We start from the raw sequence: 22,028 nt of genomic DNA on the forward strand, positions 1-22,028 counted from the left end.
TACAGGCTTCCCATTGAATAGTAACACTACAGGCTTCCCATTGGGATAGTAACACTACAGGCTTCCCATTGAATAGTAACACTACAGGCTTCCCATTGAATAGTAACACTACAGGCTTCCCAATGAATAGTAACACTACAGGCTTATATTAAGAGTGTTGTTCATGATAGACAAAACTAGGCCTAAAGGAGAATTGTTCCACTCACATTTACATTTTACATTTTTAGTCATTTAGCAGACGCTCTTATCCAGAGCGACTTACAGTAGAGTGCATACATTTTATTACATTTACATACTGAGACAAGGATATCCCTACCGGCCAAACGCTCCCTAACCCGGACGACGCTATGCCAATTGTGCGTCGCCCCACGGACCTCCCGGTTGCGGCCGGCTGCAACAGAGCCTGGGCGTGAACCCAGAGACTATGGTGGCGCAGCTAGCACTGCGATGCAGTGCCCTAGACCCCTGCGCCACCCGGGAGGTCACTCCATTGACTCTTGAAGTCTGTGAAGGCCAGAAGCTATTCTAGTGTACACCAGCATTCTATCCCAGGACACCAGCGGTTCTATTGTGGGTAGCATTATTAGACACCTTCCCTGTTTGATATGTAGATGCTAAAACCTCTGTCTTTCTCTGTGTTCTCAGACTCATAAAAGCAGAGACCACATTCTGCCTGTTTACACAACCAAAGAAAACTCCAACATAACTCGTGAGTAGCGTTACCTCCTCATCTGATTGCTTTGAAGACATCGGTTCCTTTCTACCAGTTTTCTGTGTGCAGGTGACCAAATCAACTCTGTTCCCTTATGAACAGATGAATGAATGTCCTTCTGTTCTCCTCTTCCCCTCTCATTCTCCTCTTGATGAAAACAAAGAGCCCAGCAGTTTCTTTGTATCAGAGACAGAATCATCTGGCCCAGAGTACTGGAGAGAGACGGCAGGTAAAACCTCTACTATAATATCTAAATGTTTAATCAAGACAGATAAACCCTCTACTATAATATCTAACTGTTTAATCGAGACAGATAAACCCTCTACTATAATATCTAACTGTTTAATCAAGACAGATAAACCCTCTACTATAATATCTAACTGTTTAATCAAGACAGATAAACCCTCTACTATAATATCTAACTGTTTAATCAAGACAGATAAACCCTCTACTATAATATCTAACTGTTTAATCAAGACAGATAACCCTCTACTATAATATCTAACTGTTTAATCAAGACAGATAAACCCTCTCTATAATATCTTACTGTTTAATCAAGACAGATAAACCCTCTCTATAATATCTAACTGTTTAATCAAGACAGATAAACCCTCTCTATAATATCTAACTGTTTAATCAAGACAGATAAACCCTCTCTATAATATCTAACTGTTTAATCAAGACAGATAAACCCTCTCTATATATTCTAACTGTTTAATCAAGACAGATAAACCCTCACTATAATATCTAACTGTTTAATCAAGACAGATAAACCCTCTCTATAATATCTAACTGTTTAATCAAGACAGATAAACCCTCTCTATATATTCTAACTGTTTAATCAAGACAGATAAACCCTCTCTATAATATCTAACTGTTTAATCAAGACAGATAAACCCTCTCTATATATTCTAACTGTTTAATCAAGACAGATAAACCCTCACTATAATATCTAACTGTTTAATCAAGACAGATAAACCCTCTCTATAATATCTAACTGTTTAATCAAGACAGATAAACCCTCTCTATAATATCTAACTGTTTAATCAAGACAGATAAACCCTCTACTATAATATCTAACTGTTTAATCAAGACAGATAAACCCTCTCTATATATTCTAACTGTTTAATCAAGACAGATAAACCCTCACTATAATATCTAACTGTTTAATCAAGACAGACAAACCCTCTCTATAATATTTAACTGTTTAATCAAGACAGACAAACCCTCTCTATAAAATCTAACTGTTTAATCAAGACAGATAGACCCTCTACTATAATATCTAACTGTTTAATCAAGACAGATAAACCCTCCACTATAATATCTAACTGTTTAATCAAGACAGATAAACCCTCTACTATAATATCTAACTGTTTAATCAAGACAGATACACCCTCTACTATAATATCTAACTGTTTAATCAAGACAGATAAACCCTCTACTGTAATATCTAACTGTTTAATCAAGACAGATAAACCCTCTCTATAATATCTAACTGTTTAATCAAGACAGATAAACCCTCTACTATAATATCTAACTGTTTAATCAAGACAGATAAACCCTCACTATAATATCTAACTGTGATACCCATCCCGGATCCGGGATCCTCCTCATCAAAAAAGCTGACTAGCATAGCCAAGCCTAACGGGACAGGGATATCATATAATATAATTTTCATGAAATCACAAGTCCAATACAGCAAATGAAAGATAAACATCTTGTGAATCCAGCCAACATTTCCGATTTTTAAAATGTTTTACAGCGAAAATACAATATGTATTTATATTAGCTAACCACAATAGCCAAACACACAACGGCATATTTTCACCGCATAGGTAGCTTTCACAAAACCCACAAATAGAGATAAATTTAATCACTAACCTTTGAACAACTTCATTAGATGACAGTCTTATAACATCATGTTATAAAATACATGTTATGTTATAAAATTATGTTTATGTAAAATTATGTTTTGTTCAAAAATGTGCATATTTAGAGCTACAAATCCTGGTTTTACATTGCAGCCACCATCACAAATAGCACCAAAGCAGCCAGAATAATTACAGAGAGCAATGTGACATAAATAAATACTCATCATAAAACATTTATGAAAAATACATGGTGTACAGCAAATGAAAGATAAACATCTTGTGAATCCAGCCAATATTTCAGATTTTTTAAGTGTTTTACAGCAAAAACACAATATAGAATTATATTAGCTCATCACAATAGCCAAACACACGCCATTTATCCACCGCAAACATAGCTTTCGCAAAAACCAGCAATAGATATAAAATTAATCACTAACCTTTGGACAACTTCATCAGATGACGGTCTTATAAAATCATGTTATACAATACATTTATGTTTTGTTCGAAAATTTGCATATTTAGAGCTGCAAATCGGGGTTATACATTGTGAATACGTAGCAACAATTCACCCAAAATCTCCGGAGATATTTTGGACAGTCACCTAATCTAATCAAAGAACTCATCATAAACTTTACTAAAAAATACGTTGTACAGCAAATGAAAGATACACTGGTTCTTAATGCAACCGCTATGTTAGATTTTTAAAAATAACGTTAGTAGAACATACAGCATGCAGTATTGTGAGACAGCGCTCACATATTCTCCGCCTTGTTGGAGCCAACATTTACCACAAAAATACGAAATAACATCATAACTATTCTCTTACCTTTCTTGAGCTTCCATCAGAATGTTGTGCAAGGAGTCCTATTTCCAGAAAAAATCGTTGTTCGGTTTTAGAATGTCCATTTCTTCTGTCGAATTAGCAACTTTGGCTAGCCATGTGGAGCTCACGTGTCCAAGAAATGTTTGCGCCTGGAACGAAAAATTCCAAAAGTCCCAATAAACGTTGAATAAACTGATCAAACTCGGTTGAAAAATCCTACTTTATGATGTTTTTCTCATATGTATCGAATAAAATCAGAGCCGGAGATATTTGCCGTGTAAACCGAACGTTCTTCAGAAGACAATGTCGAGGTCCCCCGCGCGCCGTCGAAAACTGACAAAATACCGGACCTGTCACTCCAAAAGCTCTTATTCGGCCTCACATCAAGCTAGACACCCCATTCAACCTTCTACTGCCTGTTGACATCTAGTGGAAGGCGTATGAAGTGCATACATATATCGATAAATAAAAGCCAATTGAATAGGCAGGCCCTGACACAGAGCCTCGTTTTCAGATTTTTCACTTCCTGTGTGGAAGTTTGCTGCCAAATGAGTTCTGTTTTACTCACAGATATAATTCAAACAGTTTAAGAAACTTCAGAGTGTTTTCTATCCAATAGTAATAATAATATGCATATTGTATGATCTAGAACAGAGTACGAGGCCGTTTAATTTGGGCAAGATTTTTTCCAAAGTGAAAACAGCGCCCCCCTATTCACAAGAAGTTTTTAATCAAGACAGATAAACCTCCTCTGTAATATCTAACTTGTCTAACTGGTTTATCAAGACAGATAAAACCATCATTATAATAGGACATCTATCTAGACAAGGAGAACAGTAGACTCATTCTCCTCTCACAGACCATACTGTAGGCTTAGGGATTACTAGAGATACATAAATAGATGGAATAGCTGATAGACTGTGCAACGGAACATCGGCTGTTTCCAGTGTTCCAATGTGGTCCAGAATGTTTTGTAGAATGTGTTCTACAGGGGGCCATTACAGTTCTAGAATGTGTTCTACAGGGGGCCATTACAGTTCTAGAATGTGTTCTACAGGGAGCCATTACAGTTCAACAAGACAATCAGCTCAACACAGGGAAGGTGACAATCTCCATCTCAACAATATCAAACCCATATAATTGCCTTTTCCCTTGGCAAAACCTTTCATTACAAAGATCACATCTTATTGCCTTTTATATCTGTCACAGAGACATTAAAAGGGTTTTATGACATCTATGCCAACATTCTTATTATGTAGCCCATAATGATATCCTCACATAATGTAGAATTTATTTCAAAAAATTACACGAAACAAATTAAATGAGACCACCTTTGTCTGATTGCTAAACGTCTCCCTGGGCGATGGACGACGTGATTAGAAGTTCTGATTCCAAAGACTCTCAGACTCTGTCTTAAGGAGAGGGCTGTTTCTTGGGAGAAAAATAATCTAATTTTCCATTTATGTAATGCAAACTGCCTTGGCTTTGACTATTCACGGTTAATTGACTGTCAAACGAGGTTGTTATCCTGAGGCACTGTCTGCTGATTTGCTTGTCAAATGAGACAGAGAGAGGAGAGGAGCGAGAGAGCGAGAGCAGGCCGTTCCAAATGAGGGAAGTGTTGGGAGGCTTAAGGAGGCAAGACATGAAATGACTAGAGAGGGAAAGAGAGAGGGAGAGAGAGAGAGAGAAGGATAGATTATATATAGAGAGGGAAAGAGAGAGGGAGAGAGAGAGAGAGAGTGAGAGATGGAGAGAGGGGGAGATTATACATAGAGAGAAGGAGAGAGCGAGGGGGAGATTATATACACAAATGTGCTGGATCGCTTCATTTAAGCCATTTGATTTGCCACATTGTCAGAATTCAGATACAAACACAAGACATTTTCAGGTTCATGGATGAAGAAATCAGGACCATAATGGAAACAACTCTAACATTGTAGAAGAGTGATATAAGAATATGTTCATCATGGTTACAGCACCACAGTAATACAAATCCAGTGTTAACAAACGCTGCACGGCTACAGACGCTACGGACTGCAGCCAGAACAATAGGTTTTACAGGGACCAGAATAACACAAATATTGTTGCAAGTGAATGCTAATTCAAGCATTTTAGGGAAAGTATTTAAAACATTCACCAAGTGGTTTAATTAGTTATTTACATGACCAAGCGTTTTCCATGATTATTAATTGGTTTAAAGCATAATGCAACACATATTGTCTGATCGATATATTCAGTCAAATGAATAGTGGGCACGATTATAGTGAGATCATTAGTGCAGTTTGACATTTAACATTTACAAACGTGGTTCTACACGGAATGCAATGACCATTGAGAATGTAAATGACAGTAGTTCTCTGAGAGCACAGTAGACAGGGCAATAGAAAATCATAGCCCGTCTAGGCTCAAGACAGGTGGAAATATGCAGTTAGACTGACACCTACAGGCCAATGGTTACATTGCAATCAGAGGACTACAGATTATTAGAGGGATAATATAACTCACTGCCCCATTGAATGCTTGATTCAAACTCAAAATGTATTTCCTTTCCTCCTTTCCAGGGGATCAAACTCAAGATGGAAGTTCCCCCGTGCCACTAAAGGAGGATGTTGAGAACATGGAGAAAGAGGAACTCCAGAAAGTTCTGTTGGAACAGATCGATCTACGAAGACGACTAGAACAGGAGTTCCACGCTCTGAAGGGAAACTCCCCCTTCCCTGTGTTCCGTAAGGCTACCTCTCTGTCTCTAACCCTAACCCTTCATACCCTAACCCATTACACCCTAACCCCTCTAACTCTAACACTTCATGCTCTAACCCTTCATACCCTAACCCCTCACACCCTAACCCCTCTAACTCTAACACTTCATGCTCTAACCCTTCATACCCTAACCCCTCACACCCTAACCCCTCTAACACTAACCCTTCATGCTCTAACCCTTCATACCCTAACCCCTCACACCCTAACCCCTCGAACTCTAACACTTCATAATCTAACCCTTCATACCCTAACCCCTCTAACTCTAACACTTCATGCTCTAACCCTTCATACCCTAACCCCTCACACCCTAACCCTCACACCCTAACCCCTCACACCTCACACCCTAACCCTCACACCCTAACGCTAACCTTTCATAACCTAACCCCTCACACCCTAACCCCTCATAACCTAACCCCTCATACCCTAACCCCTTATACCCTAACCCTTCATACCCTAACCCTTCATACCCTAACCCTAACCCTTCATACCTTAACCCTAACCCTAACCCCTCACACCCTAACCCCTCATAACCTAACCCTTCATAGCCTAACCCCTCACACCCTAACCCCTCATACCCTAACCCCTTATACCCTAACCCTTCATACCCTAACCCTTCATACCCTAACCCTAACCCTTCATACCCTAACCCTAACCCTAACCCCTTATACCCTAACCCTTCATACCCTAACCCTTCATACCCTAACCCTAACCCTTCATACCCTAACCCTTCATACCCTAACCCTAACCCCTCATACCCTAACCCTTCATACCCTAACCCCTCAAACCCTATCCCTAACCCTTCATACCCTAACCCCTCAAACCCTATCCCTAACCCTTCATTCCTTAACCCTAACCCTTCATACCCTAACCCCTCATACCCTAACCCTTCATACCCTAACCCCTCACACCCTAACCCCTCACACCCTACCCCTAACCCTCATACCCTGAACTCTCATACCCTAACCCCTCTTTCCTTAACCCTAACAGTTCATACCCTAACCCTAACCCCTCATTCCTTAACCCTAACCCCTCATACCCTAACCCTAACCCCTCATACCTTAACCCTAACCCCTCATACCCTAACCCTAACCTCTCATACCCTAACCCTTACCCCTCATACCCTAACCCCTCCACCCCTCCACCCCTCCACCCTAACCCCTCATACCCTAACCCCTCATACCCTAACCCCTCCACCCTAACCCCTCATACCCTAACCCTTCATACCCTAACCCTTCATACCCTAACCCCTCAAACCCTATCCCTAACCCTTCATTCCTTAACCCTAACCCCTCACACCCTAACCCTAACCCTCATACCCTGAACTCTCATACCCTAACCCCTCTTTCCTTAACCCTAACAGTTCATACAATAACCCTAACCCCTCATTCCTTAACCCTAACCCCTCATACCCTAACCCTAACCCCTCATACCTTAACCCTAACTCCTCATACCCTAACCCTAACCTCTCATACCCTAACCCTTACCCCTCATACCCTAACCCCTCCACCCCTCCACATTAACCCCTCACACCCTAACCCCTCACACCCTGACCCTAACACCTAACCCTAACCCTAACCCCTCACACCCTGACCCTAACCCCTCACATCCTAACCCTAACCCCTAACACCCTAACCCCTCACACCCTAACCCTAACCCCTCACACCCTAACCCCTTACACCCTAACCCTAACCCCTCACACCCTAACCCTAACCCCTCACACCCTAACCCCTAACCACTCATACCCTAACCCTAACCCCTCACACCCCAACCCTAACCCCTCACACCCTAACCCTAACCCCTCACACCCCAACCCTAACCCCTCACACCCTAACCCTAACCCCTCACACCCTAATCCTAACCCCTCACACCCTAACCCTAATCCCTCACACCCTAACCATAACCCCTAACCCCTCATACCCTAACCCTTACCCCTAACCCCTCACACCCTAATCCTAACCCCTATCTCCTCACACCCTAACCCTAACCCCTAATCCCTCACACCCTAACCCTAACCCCTCACACCCTAACCCTAACCCCTCACACCCTAACCCCTTACACCCTAACCCTAACCCCTCACACCCTAACCCTAACCCCTCACACCCTAACCCCTAACCCCTCACACCCTAACCCCTAACCACTCACACCCTAACCCTAACCCCTCACACCCTAATCCTAACCCCCCACACCCTAACCCTAACCCCTAACCCCTCACACCCTAACCCTAACCCCTCACACCCTAACCCCTCACACCCTAACCCTAACCCCTCACACCCTAACCCTAACCCCTCACACCCTAACCCTAACCCCTCACACCCTAACCCCTCACACCCTAACCCTAACCCCTCACACCCTAACCCTAACCCCGCACACCCTAACCCTAACCCCTAACCCCTCACACACTAATCCTAACCCCTATCTCCTCACACCCTAACCCTAACCCCTAACCCCTCACACCCTAACCCCTAACCCCTCACACCCTAACCCTAACCCTAACCCCTCACACCCTAACCCCTAACCCCTCACACCCTAACCCCTAACCCCTAACCCCTCACACCCTAACCTTATTTTATGAATCCCAGATCATTTCCAGGACCAGATGAAGCGAGAACTATCGTACAGAGAGGAGATGGTACAGCAGCTACAGATGGTCAGATCACCTACTACTATACAATAATGTGACATTTATTCTACTCTGTCTGACCCTAACCCCTACTACTCTGTCTGACCCTAACCCCTACTACTCTGTCTGACCCTAACTCCTACTACACTGTCTGACCCTAACCCCTACTACACTGTCTGACCCTAACCCCTACTACACTGTCTGACCCTAACCCCTACTACACTGTCTGACCCTAACCCCTACTACACTGTTACACTGTCTGACCCTAACCCCTACTACACTGTCTGACCCTAACCCCTACTACACTGTCTGACCCTAACCCCTACTACACTGTTACACTGTCTGACCCTAACCCCTACTACACTGTCTGACCCTAACCCCTACTACACTGTTACACTGTCTGACCCTAACCCCTACTACACTGTCTGACCCTAACCCCTACTACACTGTCTGACCCTAACCCCTACTACACTGTCTGACCCTAACCCCTACTACACTGTCTGACCCTAACCCCTACTACACTGTCTGACCGTAACTCCTACTACACTGTCTGACCCTAACCCCTACCTCACTGTCTGACCCTAACCCCTACTACACTGTCTGACCCTAACCCCTACTACACTGTCTGACCCTAACCCCTACTACACTGTTACACTGTCTGACCCTAACCCCTACTACACTGTCTGACCCTAACCCCTACTACACTGTTACACTGTCTGACCCTAACCCCTACTACACTGTCTGACCCTAACCCCTACTACACTGTCTGACCCTAACCCCTACTACACTGTCTGACCCTAACCCCTACTACACTGTCTGACCCTAACCCCTACTACACTGTCTGACCCTAACCCCTACTACACTGTCTGACCCTAACCCCTACTACACTGTCTGACCCTAACCCCTACTACACTGTTACACTGTCTGACCCTAACCCCTACTACACTGTCTGACCCTAACCACTACTACACTGTCTGACCCTAACACCTACTACACTGTTACACTGTCTGACCCTAACCCCTACTACACTGTCTGACCCTAACCCCTACTACACTGTCTGACCCTAACCCCTACTACACTGTCTGACCCTAACCCCTACTACACTGTCTGACCCTAACCCCTACTACACTGTCTGACCCTAACCCCTACTACACTGTCTGACCCTAACCCCTACTACACTGTCTGACCCTAACCCCTAATACACTGTTTGACCCTAACCCCTACTACACTGTCTGACCCTAACCCCTACTACACTGTCTGACCCTAAACCCTACTACACTGTCTGACCCTAACCCCTACTACACTGTCTGACCCTAACCCCTACTACACTGTCTGACCCTAACCCCTACTACACTGTCTGACCCTAACCCCTACTACACTGTCTGACCCTAACCCCTACTACACTGTTACACTGTCTGACCCTAACCCCTACTACACTGTCTGACCCTAACCCCTACTACACTGTCTGACCCTAACCCCTACTACACTGTCTGACCCTAACCCCTACTACACTGTTACACTGTCTGACCCTAACCCCTACTACACTGTCTGACCCTAACCCCTACTACACTGTCTGACCCTAACCCCTACTACACTGTCTGACCCTAACCCCTACTACACTGTCTGACCCTAACCCCTACTACACTGTCTGACCCTAACCCCTACTACACTGTCTGACCCTAACCCCTACTACACTGTCTGACCCTAACCCCTACTACACTGTCTGACCCTAACCCCTACTACACTGTCTGACCCTAACCCCTACTACACTGTCTGACCCTAACCCCTACTACACTGTCTGACCCTAACCCCTACTACACTGTCTGACCCTAACCCCTACTACACTGTCTGACCCTAACCCCTACTACACTGTCTGAGCCTAACCCCTACTACACTGTCTGAGCCTAACCCCTACTACACTGTCTGACCCTAACCCCTACTACACTGTCTGACCCTAACCCCTACTACATTGTCTGACCCTAACCCCTACTACACTGTCTGACCCTAACCCCTACTACACTGTCTGACCCTAACCCCTACTACACTGTCTGACCCTAACCCCTACTACACTGTCTGACCCTAACCCCTACTACACTGTCTGACCCTAACCCCTACTACACTGGCTGACCCTAACCCCTACTACACTGTCTGACCCTAACCCCTACTACACTGTCTGACCCTAACCCCTACTACACTGTCTGACCCTAACCCCTACTAAACTGTCTGACCCTAACCCCTACTACACTGTTACACTGTCTGACCCTAACCCTACTACACTGTCTGACCCTAAACCCTACTACACTGTTACACTGGCTGACCCTAACCCCTACTACACTGTCAGACCCTAACCCCTACTACACTGTCTGACCCTAACCCCTACTAGACTGTCTGACCCTAACCACTACTACACTGTCTGACCCTAACCCCTACTACACTGTCTGACCCTAACCCCTACTACACTGTCAGACCCTAACCCTTACTACACTGTCTGACCCTAACCCCTACTACACTGTCTGACCCTAACCCCTACTACACTGTCTGACCCTAACCCCTACTACACTGTCTGACCCTAACCCCTACTACACTGTCTGACCCTAACCCCTACTACACTGTCTGACCCTAACCCCTACTACACTGTCTGACCCTAACCCCTACTACACTGTCTGACCCTAACCCCTACTACACTGTCTGACCCTAACCCCTACTACACTGTCTGACCCTAACCCCTACTACACTGTCTGACCCTAACCCCTACTACACTGTCTGACCCTAACCCCTACTACACTGTTACACTGTCTGACCCTAACCCCTACTACACTGTCTGACCCTAAACCCTACTACACTGTCTGACCCTAACCCCTACTACACTGTCTGACCCTAACCCCTACTACACTGGCTGACCCTAACCCCTACTACACTGTCTGACCCTAACCCCTACTACACTGTTACACTGTCTGACCCTAACCCCTACTACACTGTCTGACCCTAACCCCTACTACACTGTGTGACCCTAACCTCTACTACACTGTCTGACCCTAACCACTACTACACTGTCTGACCCTAACCCCTACTACACTGTCTGACCCTAACCCCTACTACACTGTCTGACCCTAACCCCTACTACACTGTCTGACCCTAACCCCTACTACACTGTCTGACCCTAACCCCTACTACACTGTCTGACCCTAACCCCTACTACACTGTCTGACCCTAACCCCTACTACACTGTCTGACCCTAACCACTACTACACTGTCTGACCCTAACCCCTACTACACTGTCTGACCCTAACCCCTACTACACTGTCTGACCCTAACCCCTACTACACTGTCTGACCCTAACCCCTACTACACTGTCTGACCCTAACCCCTACTACACTGTCTGACCCTAACCCCTACTACACTGTTACACTGTCTGACCCTAACCCCTACTATACTGTCTGACCCTAACCCCTACTACACTGTCTGACCCTAACCCCTACTACACTGTTACACTGTGTGACCCTAACCCCTACTACACTGTCTGACCCTAACCCCTACTACACTGTCTAACCCTAACCCCTACTACACTGTCTGACCCTAACTCCTACTACACTGTCTGACCCTAACCCCTACTACACTGTCTGACCCTAACCCCTACTACACTGTCTGACCCTAACCCCTACTACACTGTCTGACCCTAACCCCTACTACACTGTCTGACCCTAACCCCTACTACACTGTCTGACCCTAATCCCTACTACACTGTCTGACCCTAACCCCTACTACACTGTCTGACCCTAACCTCTACTACACTGTCTGACCCTAACCCCTACTACACTGTCTGACCCTAACCCCTACTACACTGTCTGACCCTAACCCCTACTACACTGTCTGACCCTAACCCCTACTACACTGTTACACTGTCTGACCCTAACCCCTACTACACTGTCTGACCCTAACCCCTACTACACTGTCTGACCCTAACCCCTACTACACTGGCTGACCCTAACCCCTACTACACTGTCTGACCCTAACCCCTACTACACTGTCTGACCCTAACCCCTACTACACTGTCTGACCCTAACCCCTACTACACTGTCTGACCCTAACCCCTACTACACTGTCTGACCCTAACCCCTACTACACCGTCTGACCCTAACCCCTACTACACTGTCTGACCCTAACCCCTACTACACCGTGTGACCCTAACCCCTACTACACTGTCTGACCCTAACCCCTACTACACTGTTACACTGTCTGACCCTAACCCCTACTACACTGTCTGACCCTAACCCCTACTACACTGTCTGACCCTAACCACTACTACATTGTCTGACCCTAACCCCTACTACTCTGTTACACTGTCTGACCCTAACCCCTACTACACTGTCTGACCCTAACCCCTAATACACTGTCTGACCCTAACCCCTACTACACTGTCTGACCCTAAACCCTACTACACTGTCTGACCCTAACCCCTACTACACTGTCTGACCCTAACCCCTACTACACTGGCTGACCCTAACCCCTACTACACTGTCTGACCCTAACCCCTACTACACTGTCTGACCCTAACCCCTACTACACTGTCTGACCCTAACCCCTACTACACTGTCTGACCCTAACCCCTACTACACTGTCTGACCCTAACCCCTACTACACTGTCTGACCCTAACCCCTACTACACTGTTACACTGTCTGACCCTAACCCCTACTACACTGTCTGACCCTAACCCCTACTACACTGTCTGACCCTAACCCCTACTACACTGTTACACTGTCTGACCCTAACCCCTACTACACTGTCTGACCCTAACCCCTACTACACTGTTACACTGTCTGACCCTAACCCCTACTACACTGTCTGACCCTAACCCCTACTACACTGTCTGACCCTAACCCCTACTACACTGTCTGACCCTAACCCCTACTACACTGTCTGACCCTAACCCCTACTACACTGTCTGACCGTAACTCCTACTACACTGTCTGACCCTAACCCCTACCTCACTGTCTGACCCTAACCCCTACTACACTGTCTGACCCTAACCCCTACTACACTGTCTGACCCTAACCCCTACTACACTGTCTGACCCTAACCCCTACTACACTGGCTGACCCTAACCCCTACTACACTGTCTGACCCTAACCCCTACTACACTGTCTGACCCTAACCCCTACTACACTGTCTGACCCTAACCCCTACTACACTGTCTGACCCTAACCCCTACTACACTGTCTGACCCTAACCCCTACTACACCGTCTGACCCTAACCCCTACTACACTGTCTGACCCTAACCCCTACTACACCGTGTGACCCTAACCCCTACTACACTGTCTGACCCTAACCCCTACTACACTGTTACACTGTCTGACCCTAACCCCTACTACACTGTCTGACCCTAACCCCTACTACACTGTCTGACCCTAACCACTACTACACTGTCTGACCCTAACCCCTACTACTCTGTTACACTGTCTGACCCTAACCCCTACTACACTGTCTGACCCTAACCCCTAATACACTGTCTGACCCTAACCCCTACTACACTGTCTGACCCTAAACCCTACTACACTGTCTGACCCTAACCCCTACTACACTGTCTGACCCTAACCCCTACTACACTGGCTGACCCTAACCCCTACTACACTGTCTGACCCTAACCCCTACTACACTGTCTGACCCTAACCCCTACTACACTGTCTGACCCTAACCCCTACTACACTGTCTGACCCTAACCCCTACTACACTGTCTGACCCTAACCCCTACTACACTGTCTGACCCTAACCCCTACTACACTGTTACACTGTCTGACCCTAACCCCTACTACACTGTCTGACCCTAACCCCTACTACACTGTCTGACCCTAACCCCTACTACACTGTTACACTGTCTGACCCTAACCCCTACTACACTGTCTGACCCTAACCCCTACTACACTGTTACACTGTCTGACCCTAACCCCTACTACACTGTCTGACCCTAACCCCTACTACACTGTCTGACCCTAACCCCTACTACACTGTCTGACCCTAACCCCTACTACACTGTCTGACCCTAACCCCTACTACACTGTCTGACCGTAACTCCTACTACACTGTCTGACCCTAACCCCTACCTCACTGTCTGACCCTAACCCCTACTACACTGTCTGACCCTAACCCCTACTACACTGTCTGACCCTAACCCCTGCTACACTGTTACACTGTCTGACCCTAACCCCTACTACACTGTCTGACCCTAACCCCTACTACACTGTTACACTGTCTGACCCTAACCCCTACTACACTGTCTGACCCTAACCCCTACTACACTGTCTGACCCTAACCCCTACTACACTGTCTGACCCTAACCCCTACTACACTGTCTGACCCTAACCCCTACTACACTGTCTGACCCTAACCCCTACTAAACTGTGTGACCCTAACCCCTACTACACTGTCTGACCCTAACCCCTACTACACTGTTACACTGTCTGACCCTAACCCCTACTACACTGTCTGACCCTAACCACTACTACACTGTCTGACCCTAACACCTACTACACTGTTACACTGTCTGACCCTAACCCCTACTACACTGTCTGACCCTAACCCCTACTACACTGTCTGACCCTAACCCCTACTACACTGTCTGACCCTAACCCCTACTACACTGTCTGACCCTAACCCCTACTACACTGTCTGACCCTAACCCCTACTACACTGTCTGACCCTAACCCCTACTACACTGTCTGACCCTAACCCCTACTACACTGTCTGACCCTAACCCCTAATACACTGTCTGACCCTAACCCCTACTACACTGTCTGACCCTAACCCCTACTACACTGTCTGACCCTAAACCCTACTACACTGTCTGACCCTAACCCCTACTACACTGTCTGACCCTAACCCCTACTACACTGTCTGACCCTAACCCCTACTACACTGTCTGACCCTAACCCCTACTACACTGTCTGACCCTAACCCCTACTACACTGTTACACTGTCTGACCCTAACCCCTACTACACTGTCTGACCCTAACCCCTACTACACTGTCTGACCCTAACCCCTACTACACTGTCTGACCCTAACCCCTACTACACTGTTACACTGTCTGACCCTAACCCCTACTACACTGTCTAACCCTAACCCCTACTACACTGTCTGACCCTAACCCCTACTACACTGTCTGACCCTAACCCCTACTACACTGTCTGACCCTAACCCCTACTACACTGTCTGACCCTAACCCCTACTACACAGTCTGACCCTAACCCCTACTACACTGTCTGACCCTAACCCCTACTACACTGTCTGACCCTAACCCCTACTACACTGTCTGACCCTAACCCCTACTACACTGTCTGACCCTAACCCCTACTACACTGTCTGACCCTAACCCCTACTACACTGTCTGACCCTAACCCCTACTACACTGTCTGACCCTAACCCCTACTACACTGTCTGACCCTAACCCCTACTACACTGTCTGACCCTAACCCCTACTACACTGTCTGACCCTAACCCCTACTACACTGTCTGACCCTAACCCCTACTACACTGTCTGACCCTAACCCCTACTACACTGTCTGAGCCTAACCCCTACTACACTGTCTGACCCTAACCCCTACTACACTGTCTGACCCTAACCCCTACTACATTGTCTGACCCTAACCCCTACTACACTGTCTGACCCTAACCCCTACTACACTGTCTGACCCTAACCCCTACTACACTGTCTGACCCTAACCCCTACTACACTGTCTGACCCTAACCCCTACTACACTGTCTGACCCTAACCCCTACTACACTGGCTGACCCTAACCCCTACTACACTGTCTGACCCTAACCCCTACTACACTGTCTGACCCTAACCCCTACTAAACTGTCTGACCCTAACCCCTACTACACTGTTACACTGTCTGACCCTAACCCTACTACACTGTCTGACCCTAACCCCTACTACACTGTCTGACCCTAACCCCTACTAGACTGTCTGACCCTAACCACTACTACACTGTCTGACCCTAACCCCTACTACACTGTCTGACCCTAACCCCTACTACACTGTCAGACCCTAACCCTTACTACACTGTCTGACCCTAACCCCTACTACACTGTCTGACCCTAACCCCTACTACACTGTCTGACCCTAACCCCTACTACACTGTCTGACCCTAACCCCTACTACACTGTCTGACCCTAACCCCTACTACACTGTCTGACCCTAACCCCTACTACACTGTCTGACCCTAACCCCTACTACACTGTCTGACCCTAACCCCTACTACACTGTCTGACCCTAACCCCTACTACACTGTCTGACCCTAACCCCTACTACACTGTCTGACCCTAACCCCTACTACACTGTCTGACCCTAACCCCTACTACACTGTTACACTGTCTGACCCTAACCCCTACTACACTGTCTGACCCTAAACCCTACTACACTGTCTGACCCTAACCCCTACTACACTGTCTGACCCTAACCCCTACTACACTGGCTGACCCTAACCCCTACTACACTGTCTGACCCTAACCCCTACTACACTGTTACACTGTCTGACCCTAACCCCTACTACACTGTCTGACCCTAACCCCTACTACACTGTGTGACCCTAACCTCTACTACACTGTCTGACCCTAACCACTACTACACTGTCTGACCCTAACCCCTACTACATTGTCTGACCCTAACCCCTACTACACTGTCTGACCCTAACCCCTACTACACTGTCTGACCCTAACCCCTACTACACTGTCTGACCCTAACCCCTACTACACTGTCTGACCCTAACCCCTACTACACTGTCTGACCCTAACCCCTACTACACTGTCTGACCCTAACCACTACTACACTGTCTGACCCTAACCCCTACTACACTGTCTGACCCTAACCCCTACTACACTGTCTGACCCTAACCCCTACTACACTGTCTGACCCTAACCCCTACTACACTGTCTGACCCTAACCCCTACTACACTGTCTGACCCTAACCCCTACTACACTGTTACACTGTCTGACCCTAACCCCTACTATACTGTCTGACCCTAACCCCTACTACACTGTCTGACCCTAACCCCTACTACACTGTTACACTGTGTGACCCTAACCCCTACTACACTGTCTGACCCTAACCCCTACTACACTGTCTAACCCTAACCCCTACTACACTGTCTGACCCTAACTCCTACTACACTGTCTGACCCTAACCCCTACTACACTGTCTGACCCTAACCCCTACTACACTGTCTGACCCTAACCCCTACTACACTGTCTGACCCTAACCCCTACTACACTGTCTGACCCTAACCCCTACTACACTGTCTGACCCTAACCCCTACTACACTGTCTGACCCTAACCCCTACTACACTGTCTGACCCTAACCCCTACTACACTGTCTGACCCTAACCTCTACTACACTGTCTGACCCTAACCCCTACTACACTGTCTGACCCTAACCCCTACTACACTGTCTGACCCTAACCCCTACTACACTGTCTGACCCTAACCCCTACTACACTGTTACACTGTCTGACCCTAACCCCTACTACACTGTCTGACCCTAACCCCTACTACACTGTCTGACCCTAACCCCTACTACACTGGCTGACCCTAACCCCTACTACACTGTCTGACCCTAACCCCTACTACACTGTCTGACCCTAACCCCTACTACATGTCTGACCCTAACCCCTACTACACTGTCTGACCCTAACCCCTACTACACTGTCTGACCCTGACCCCTACTACACCGTCTGACCCTAACCCCTACTACACTGTCTGACCCTAACCCCTACTACACCGTGTGACCCTAACCCCTACTACACTGTCTGACCCTAACCCCTACTACACTGTTACACTGTCTGACCCTAACCCCTACTACACTGTCTGACCCTAACCCCTACTACACTGTCTGACCCTAACCACTACTACACTGTCTGACCCTAACCCCTACTACTCTGTTACACTGTCTGACCCTAACCCCTACTACACTGTCTGACCCTAACCCCTAATACACTGTCTGACCCTAACCCCTACTACACTGTCTGACCCTAAACCCTACTACACTGTCTGACCCTAACCCCTACTACACTGTCTGACCCTAACCCCTACTACACTGGCTGACCCTAACCCCTACTACACTGTCTGACCCTAACCCCTACTACACTGTCTGACCCTAACCCCTACTACACTGTCTGACCCTAACCCCTACTACACTGTCTGACCCTAACCCCTACTACACTATCTGACCGTAACCCCTACTACACTGTTACACTGTCTGACCCTAACCCCTACTACACTGTCTGACTCTAACCCCTACTACACTGTCTGACTCTAACCCCTACTACACTGTTACACTGTCTGACCCTAACCCCTACTACACTGTCTGACCCTAACCCCTACTACACTGTCTGACTCTAACCCCTACTACACTGTCTGACCCCAACCCCTACTACACTGTCTGACCCTAACCCTTACTACACTGTCTGACCCTAACCCCTACTACACTGTCTGACCCTAACCCCTACTACACTGTCTGATCCTAACCCCTACTACACTGTTACACTGTCTGACCCTAACCCCTACTACACTGTCTAACCCTAACCCCTACTACACTGTCTGACCCTAACCCCTACTACACTGTCTGACCCTAACCCCTACTACACTATCTGACCCTAACCCCTACTACACTGTCTGACCCTAACCCCTACTACACTGTTACACTGTCTGACCCTAACCCCTACTACACTGTCTGACCCTAACCCCTACTACACTGTCTGACCCTAACCCCTACCACACTGTCTGACACTAACCCCTACTACACTGTCTGACCCTAACCCCTACTACACTGTCTGATCCTAACCCCTACTACACTGTTACACTGTCTGACCCTAACCCCTACTACACTGTCTAACCCTAACCCCTACTACACTGTCTGACCCTAACCCCTACTACACTGTCTGACCCTAACCCCTACTACACTGTCTGACCCTAACCCCTACTACACTGTCTGACCCTAATCCCTACTACACTGTCTGACACTATCCCCTACTACACTGTCTGACCCTAACCCCTACTACACTGTTACACTGTCTGACCCTAACCCCTACTACACTGTCTGACCCTAACCCCTACTACACTGTCTGACCCTAACCCCTACTACACTGTCTGACCCTAACCCCTACTACACTGTCTGACCCTAACCCCTACTACACTGTCTGACCCTAACCCCTACTACACTGTCTGACCCTAACCCCTACTACACTGTCTGACCCTAACCCCTACTACACTGTCTGACCCTAACCCCTACTACACTGTCTGACCCTAACCCCTACTACACTGTCTGACCCTAACCCCTACTACACTGTCTGACCCTAACCCTACTACACTGTCTGACCCTAACCCCTACTACACTGTCTGACCCTAACCCCTACTACACTGTCTGACCCTAACCCCTACTACACTGTCTGACCCTAACCCCTACTACACTGTCTGACCCTAACCCCTACTACACTGTTACACTGGCTGACCCTAACCCCTACTACACTGTCAGACCCTAACCCCTACTACACTGTCTGACCCTAACCCCTTACTACACTGTCTGACCCTAACCCCTTACTACACTGTCAGACCCTAACCCCTACTACACTGTCTGACCCTAACCCCTACTACACTGTCTGACCCTAACCCCTACTACACTGTCAGACCCTAACCCCTACTACACTGTCTGACCCTAACCCCTTACTACACTGTCTGACCCTAACCCCTACTACACTGTTACACTGGCTGACCCTAACCCCTACTACACTGTCAGACCCTAACCCCTACTACACTGTCTGACCCTAACCCTACTACACTGTCTGACCCTAACCCCTACTACACTGTCTGACCCTAACCCCTACTACACTGTCTGACCCTAACCCCTACTACACTGTCTGACCGTAACCCCTACTATACTGTCTGACCCTAACCACTACTACACTGTCTGACCCTAACCCCTACTACACTGTCTGACCCTAACCCCTACTACACTGTCAGACCCTAACCCTTACTACACTGTCTGACCCTAACCCCTACTACACTGTCTGACCCTAACCCCTACTACACTGTCTGACCCTAACCCCTACTACACTGTCTGACCCTAACCCCCACTACACTGTCTGACCCTAACCCCTACTACACTGTCTGACCCTAACCCCTACTACACTGTCTGACCCTAACCCCTACTACACTGTCTGACCCTAACCCCTACTACACTGTCTGACCCTAACCCCTACTACACTGTCTGACCCTAACCCCTACTACACTGTCTGACCCTAACCCCTACTACACTGTCTGACCCTAACCCCTACTACACTGTCTGACCCTAACCCCTACTACACTGTTACACTGTCTGACCCTAACCCCTACTACACTGTCTGACCCTAACCCCTACTACACTGTCTGACCCTAACCCTACTACACTGTCTGACCCTAACCCCTACTACACTGTCTGACCCTAACCCCTACTACACTGTCTGACCCTAACCCCTACTACACTGTCTGACCCTAACCCCTACTACACTGTCTGACCCTAACCCCTACTACACTGTCTGACCCTAACCCCTACTACACTGTCTGACCCTAACCCCTACTACACTGTCTGACCCTAACCCCTACTACACTGTCTGACCCTAACCCCTACTACACTGTCTGACCCTAACCCCTACTACACTGTCTGACCCTGACCCCTACTACACTGTCTGACCCTAACCCCTACTAAACTGTCTAACCCCAACCCCTACTACACTGTCTAACCCTAACCCCTACTACACTGTCTGACCCTAACCCCTACTACACTGTCTGACCCTAACCCCTACTACACTGTCTGACCCTAACCCCTACTACACTGTCTGACCCTAACCCCTACTACACTGTCTGACCCTAACCCCTACTACACTGTCTGACCCTAACCCCTACTACACTGTCTGACCCTAACCCCTACTACACTGTTACACTGTCTGACCCTAACCCCTACTACACTGTCTGACCCTAACCCCTACTACACTGTCTGACCCTAACCCCTACTACACTGTCTGACCCTAACCCCTACTACACTGTCTGACCCTAACCCCTACTACACTGTCTGACCCTAACCCCTACTACACTGTCTGACCCTAACCCCTACTACACTGTCTGACCCTAACCCCTACTACACTGTTACACTGTCTGACCCTAACCCCTACTACACTGTCTGACCCTAACCCCTACTACACTGTCTGACCCT

General features: G+C 47.4%; 1 protein-coding gene across 3 annotated transcripts in view; it reads left to right on the forward strand.

Annotated features, from left to right (window-relative positions):
* Positions 1–22,028, forward strand: part of LOC129818054 (SKI family transcriptional corepressor 2-like) — a 40,291-nt gene that overhangs the window by 11,094 nt on the left and 7,169 nt on the right. For 2 of the 3 annotated variants that reach the window (XM_055873589.1, XM_055873588.1), the window contains exons 3-6: positions 646–709; positions 876–941; positions 5,971–6,135; positions 8,749–8,816. In XM_055873589.1, the coding sequence (XP_055729564.1) occupies positions 646–709; positions 876–941; positions 5,971–6,135; positions 8,749–8,816 (363 nt within the window). The remainder of the gene's footprint in view (positions 1–645; positions 710–875; positions 942–5,970; positions 6,136–8,748; positions 8,817–22,028) is intronic. The other variant, XM_055873590.1, reaches the window with a different exon arrangement.

The sequence above is a fragment of the Salvelinus fontinalis genome, chromosome 21, assembly GCF_029448725.1.
Source record: "Salvelinus fontinalis isolate EN_2023a chromosome 21, ASM2944872v1, whole genome shotgun sequence".
Lineage (NCBI taxonomy): Eukaryota > Metazoa > Chordata > Actinopteri > Salmoniformes > Salmonidae > Salvelinus > Salvelinus fontinalis.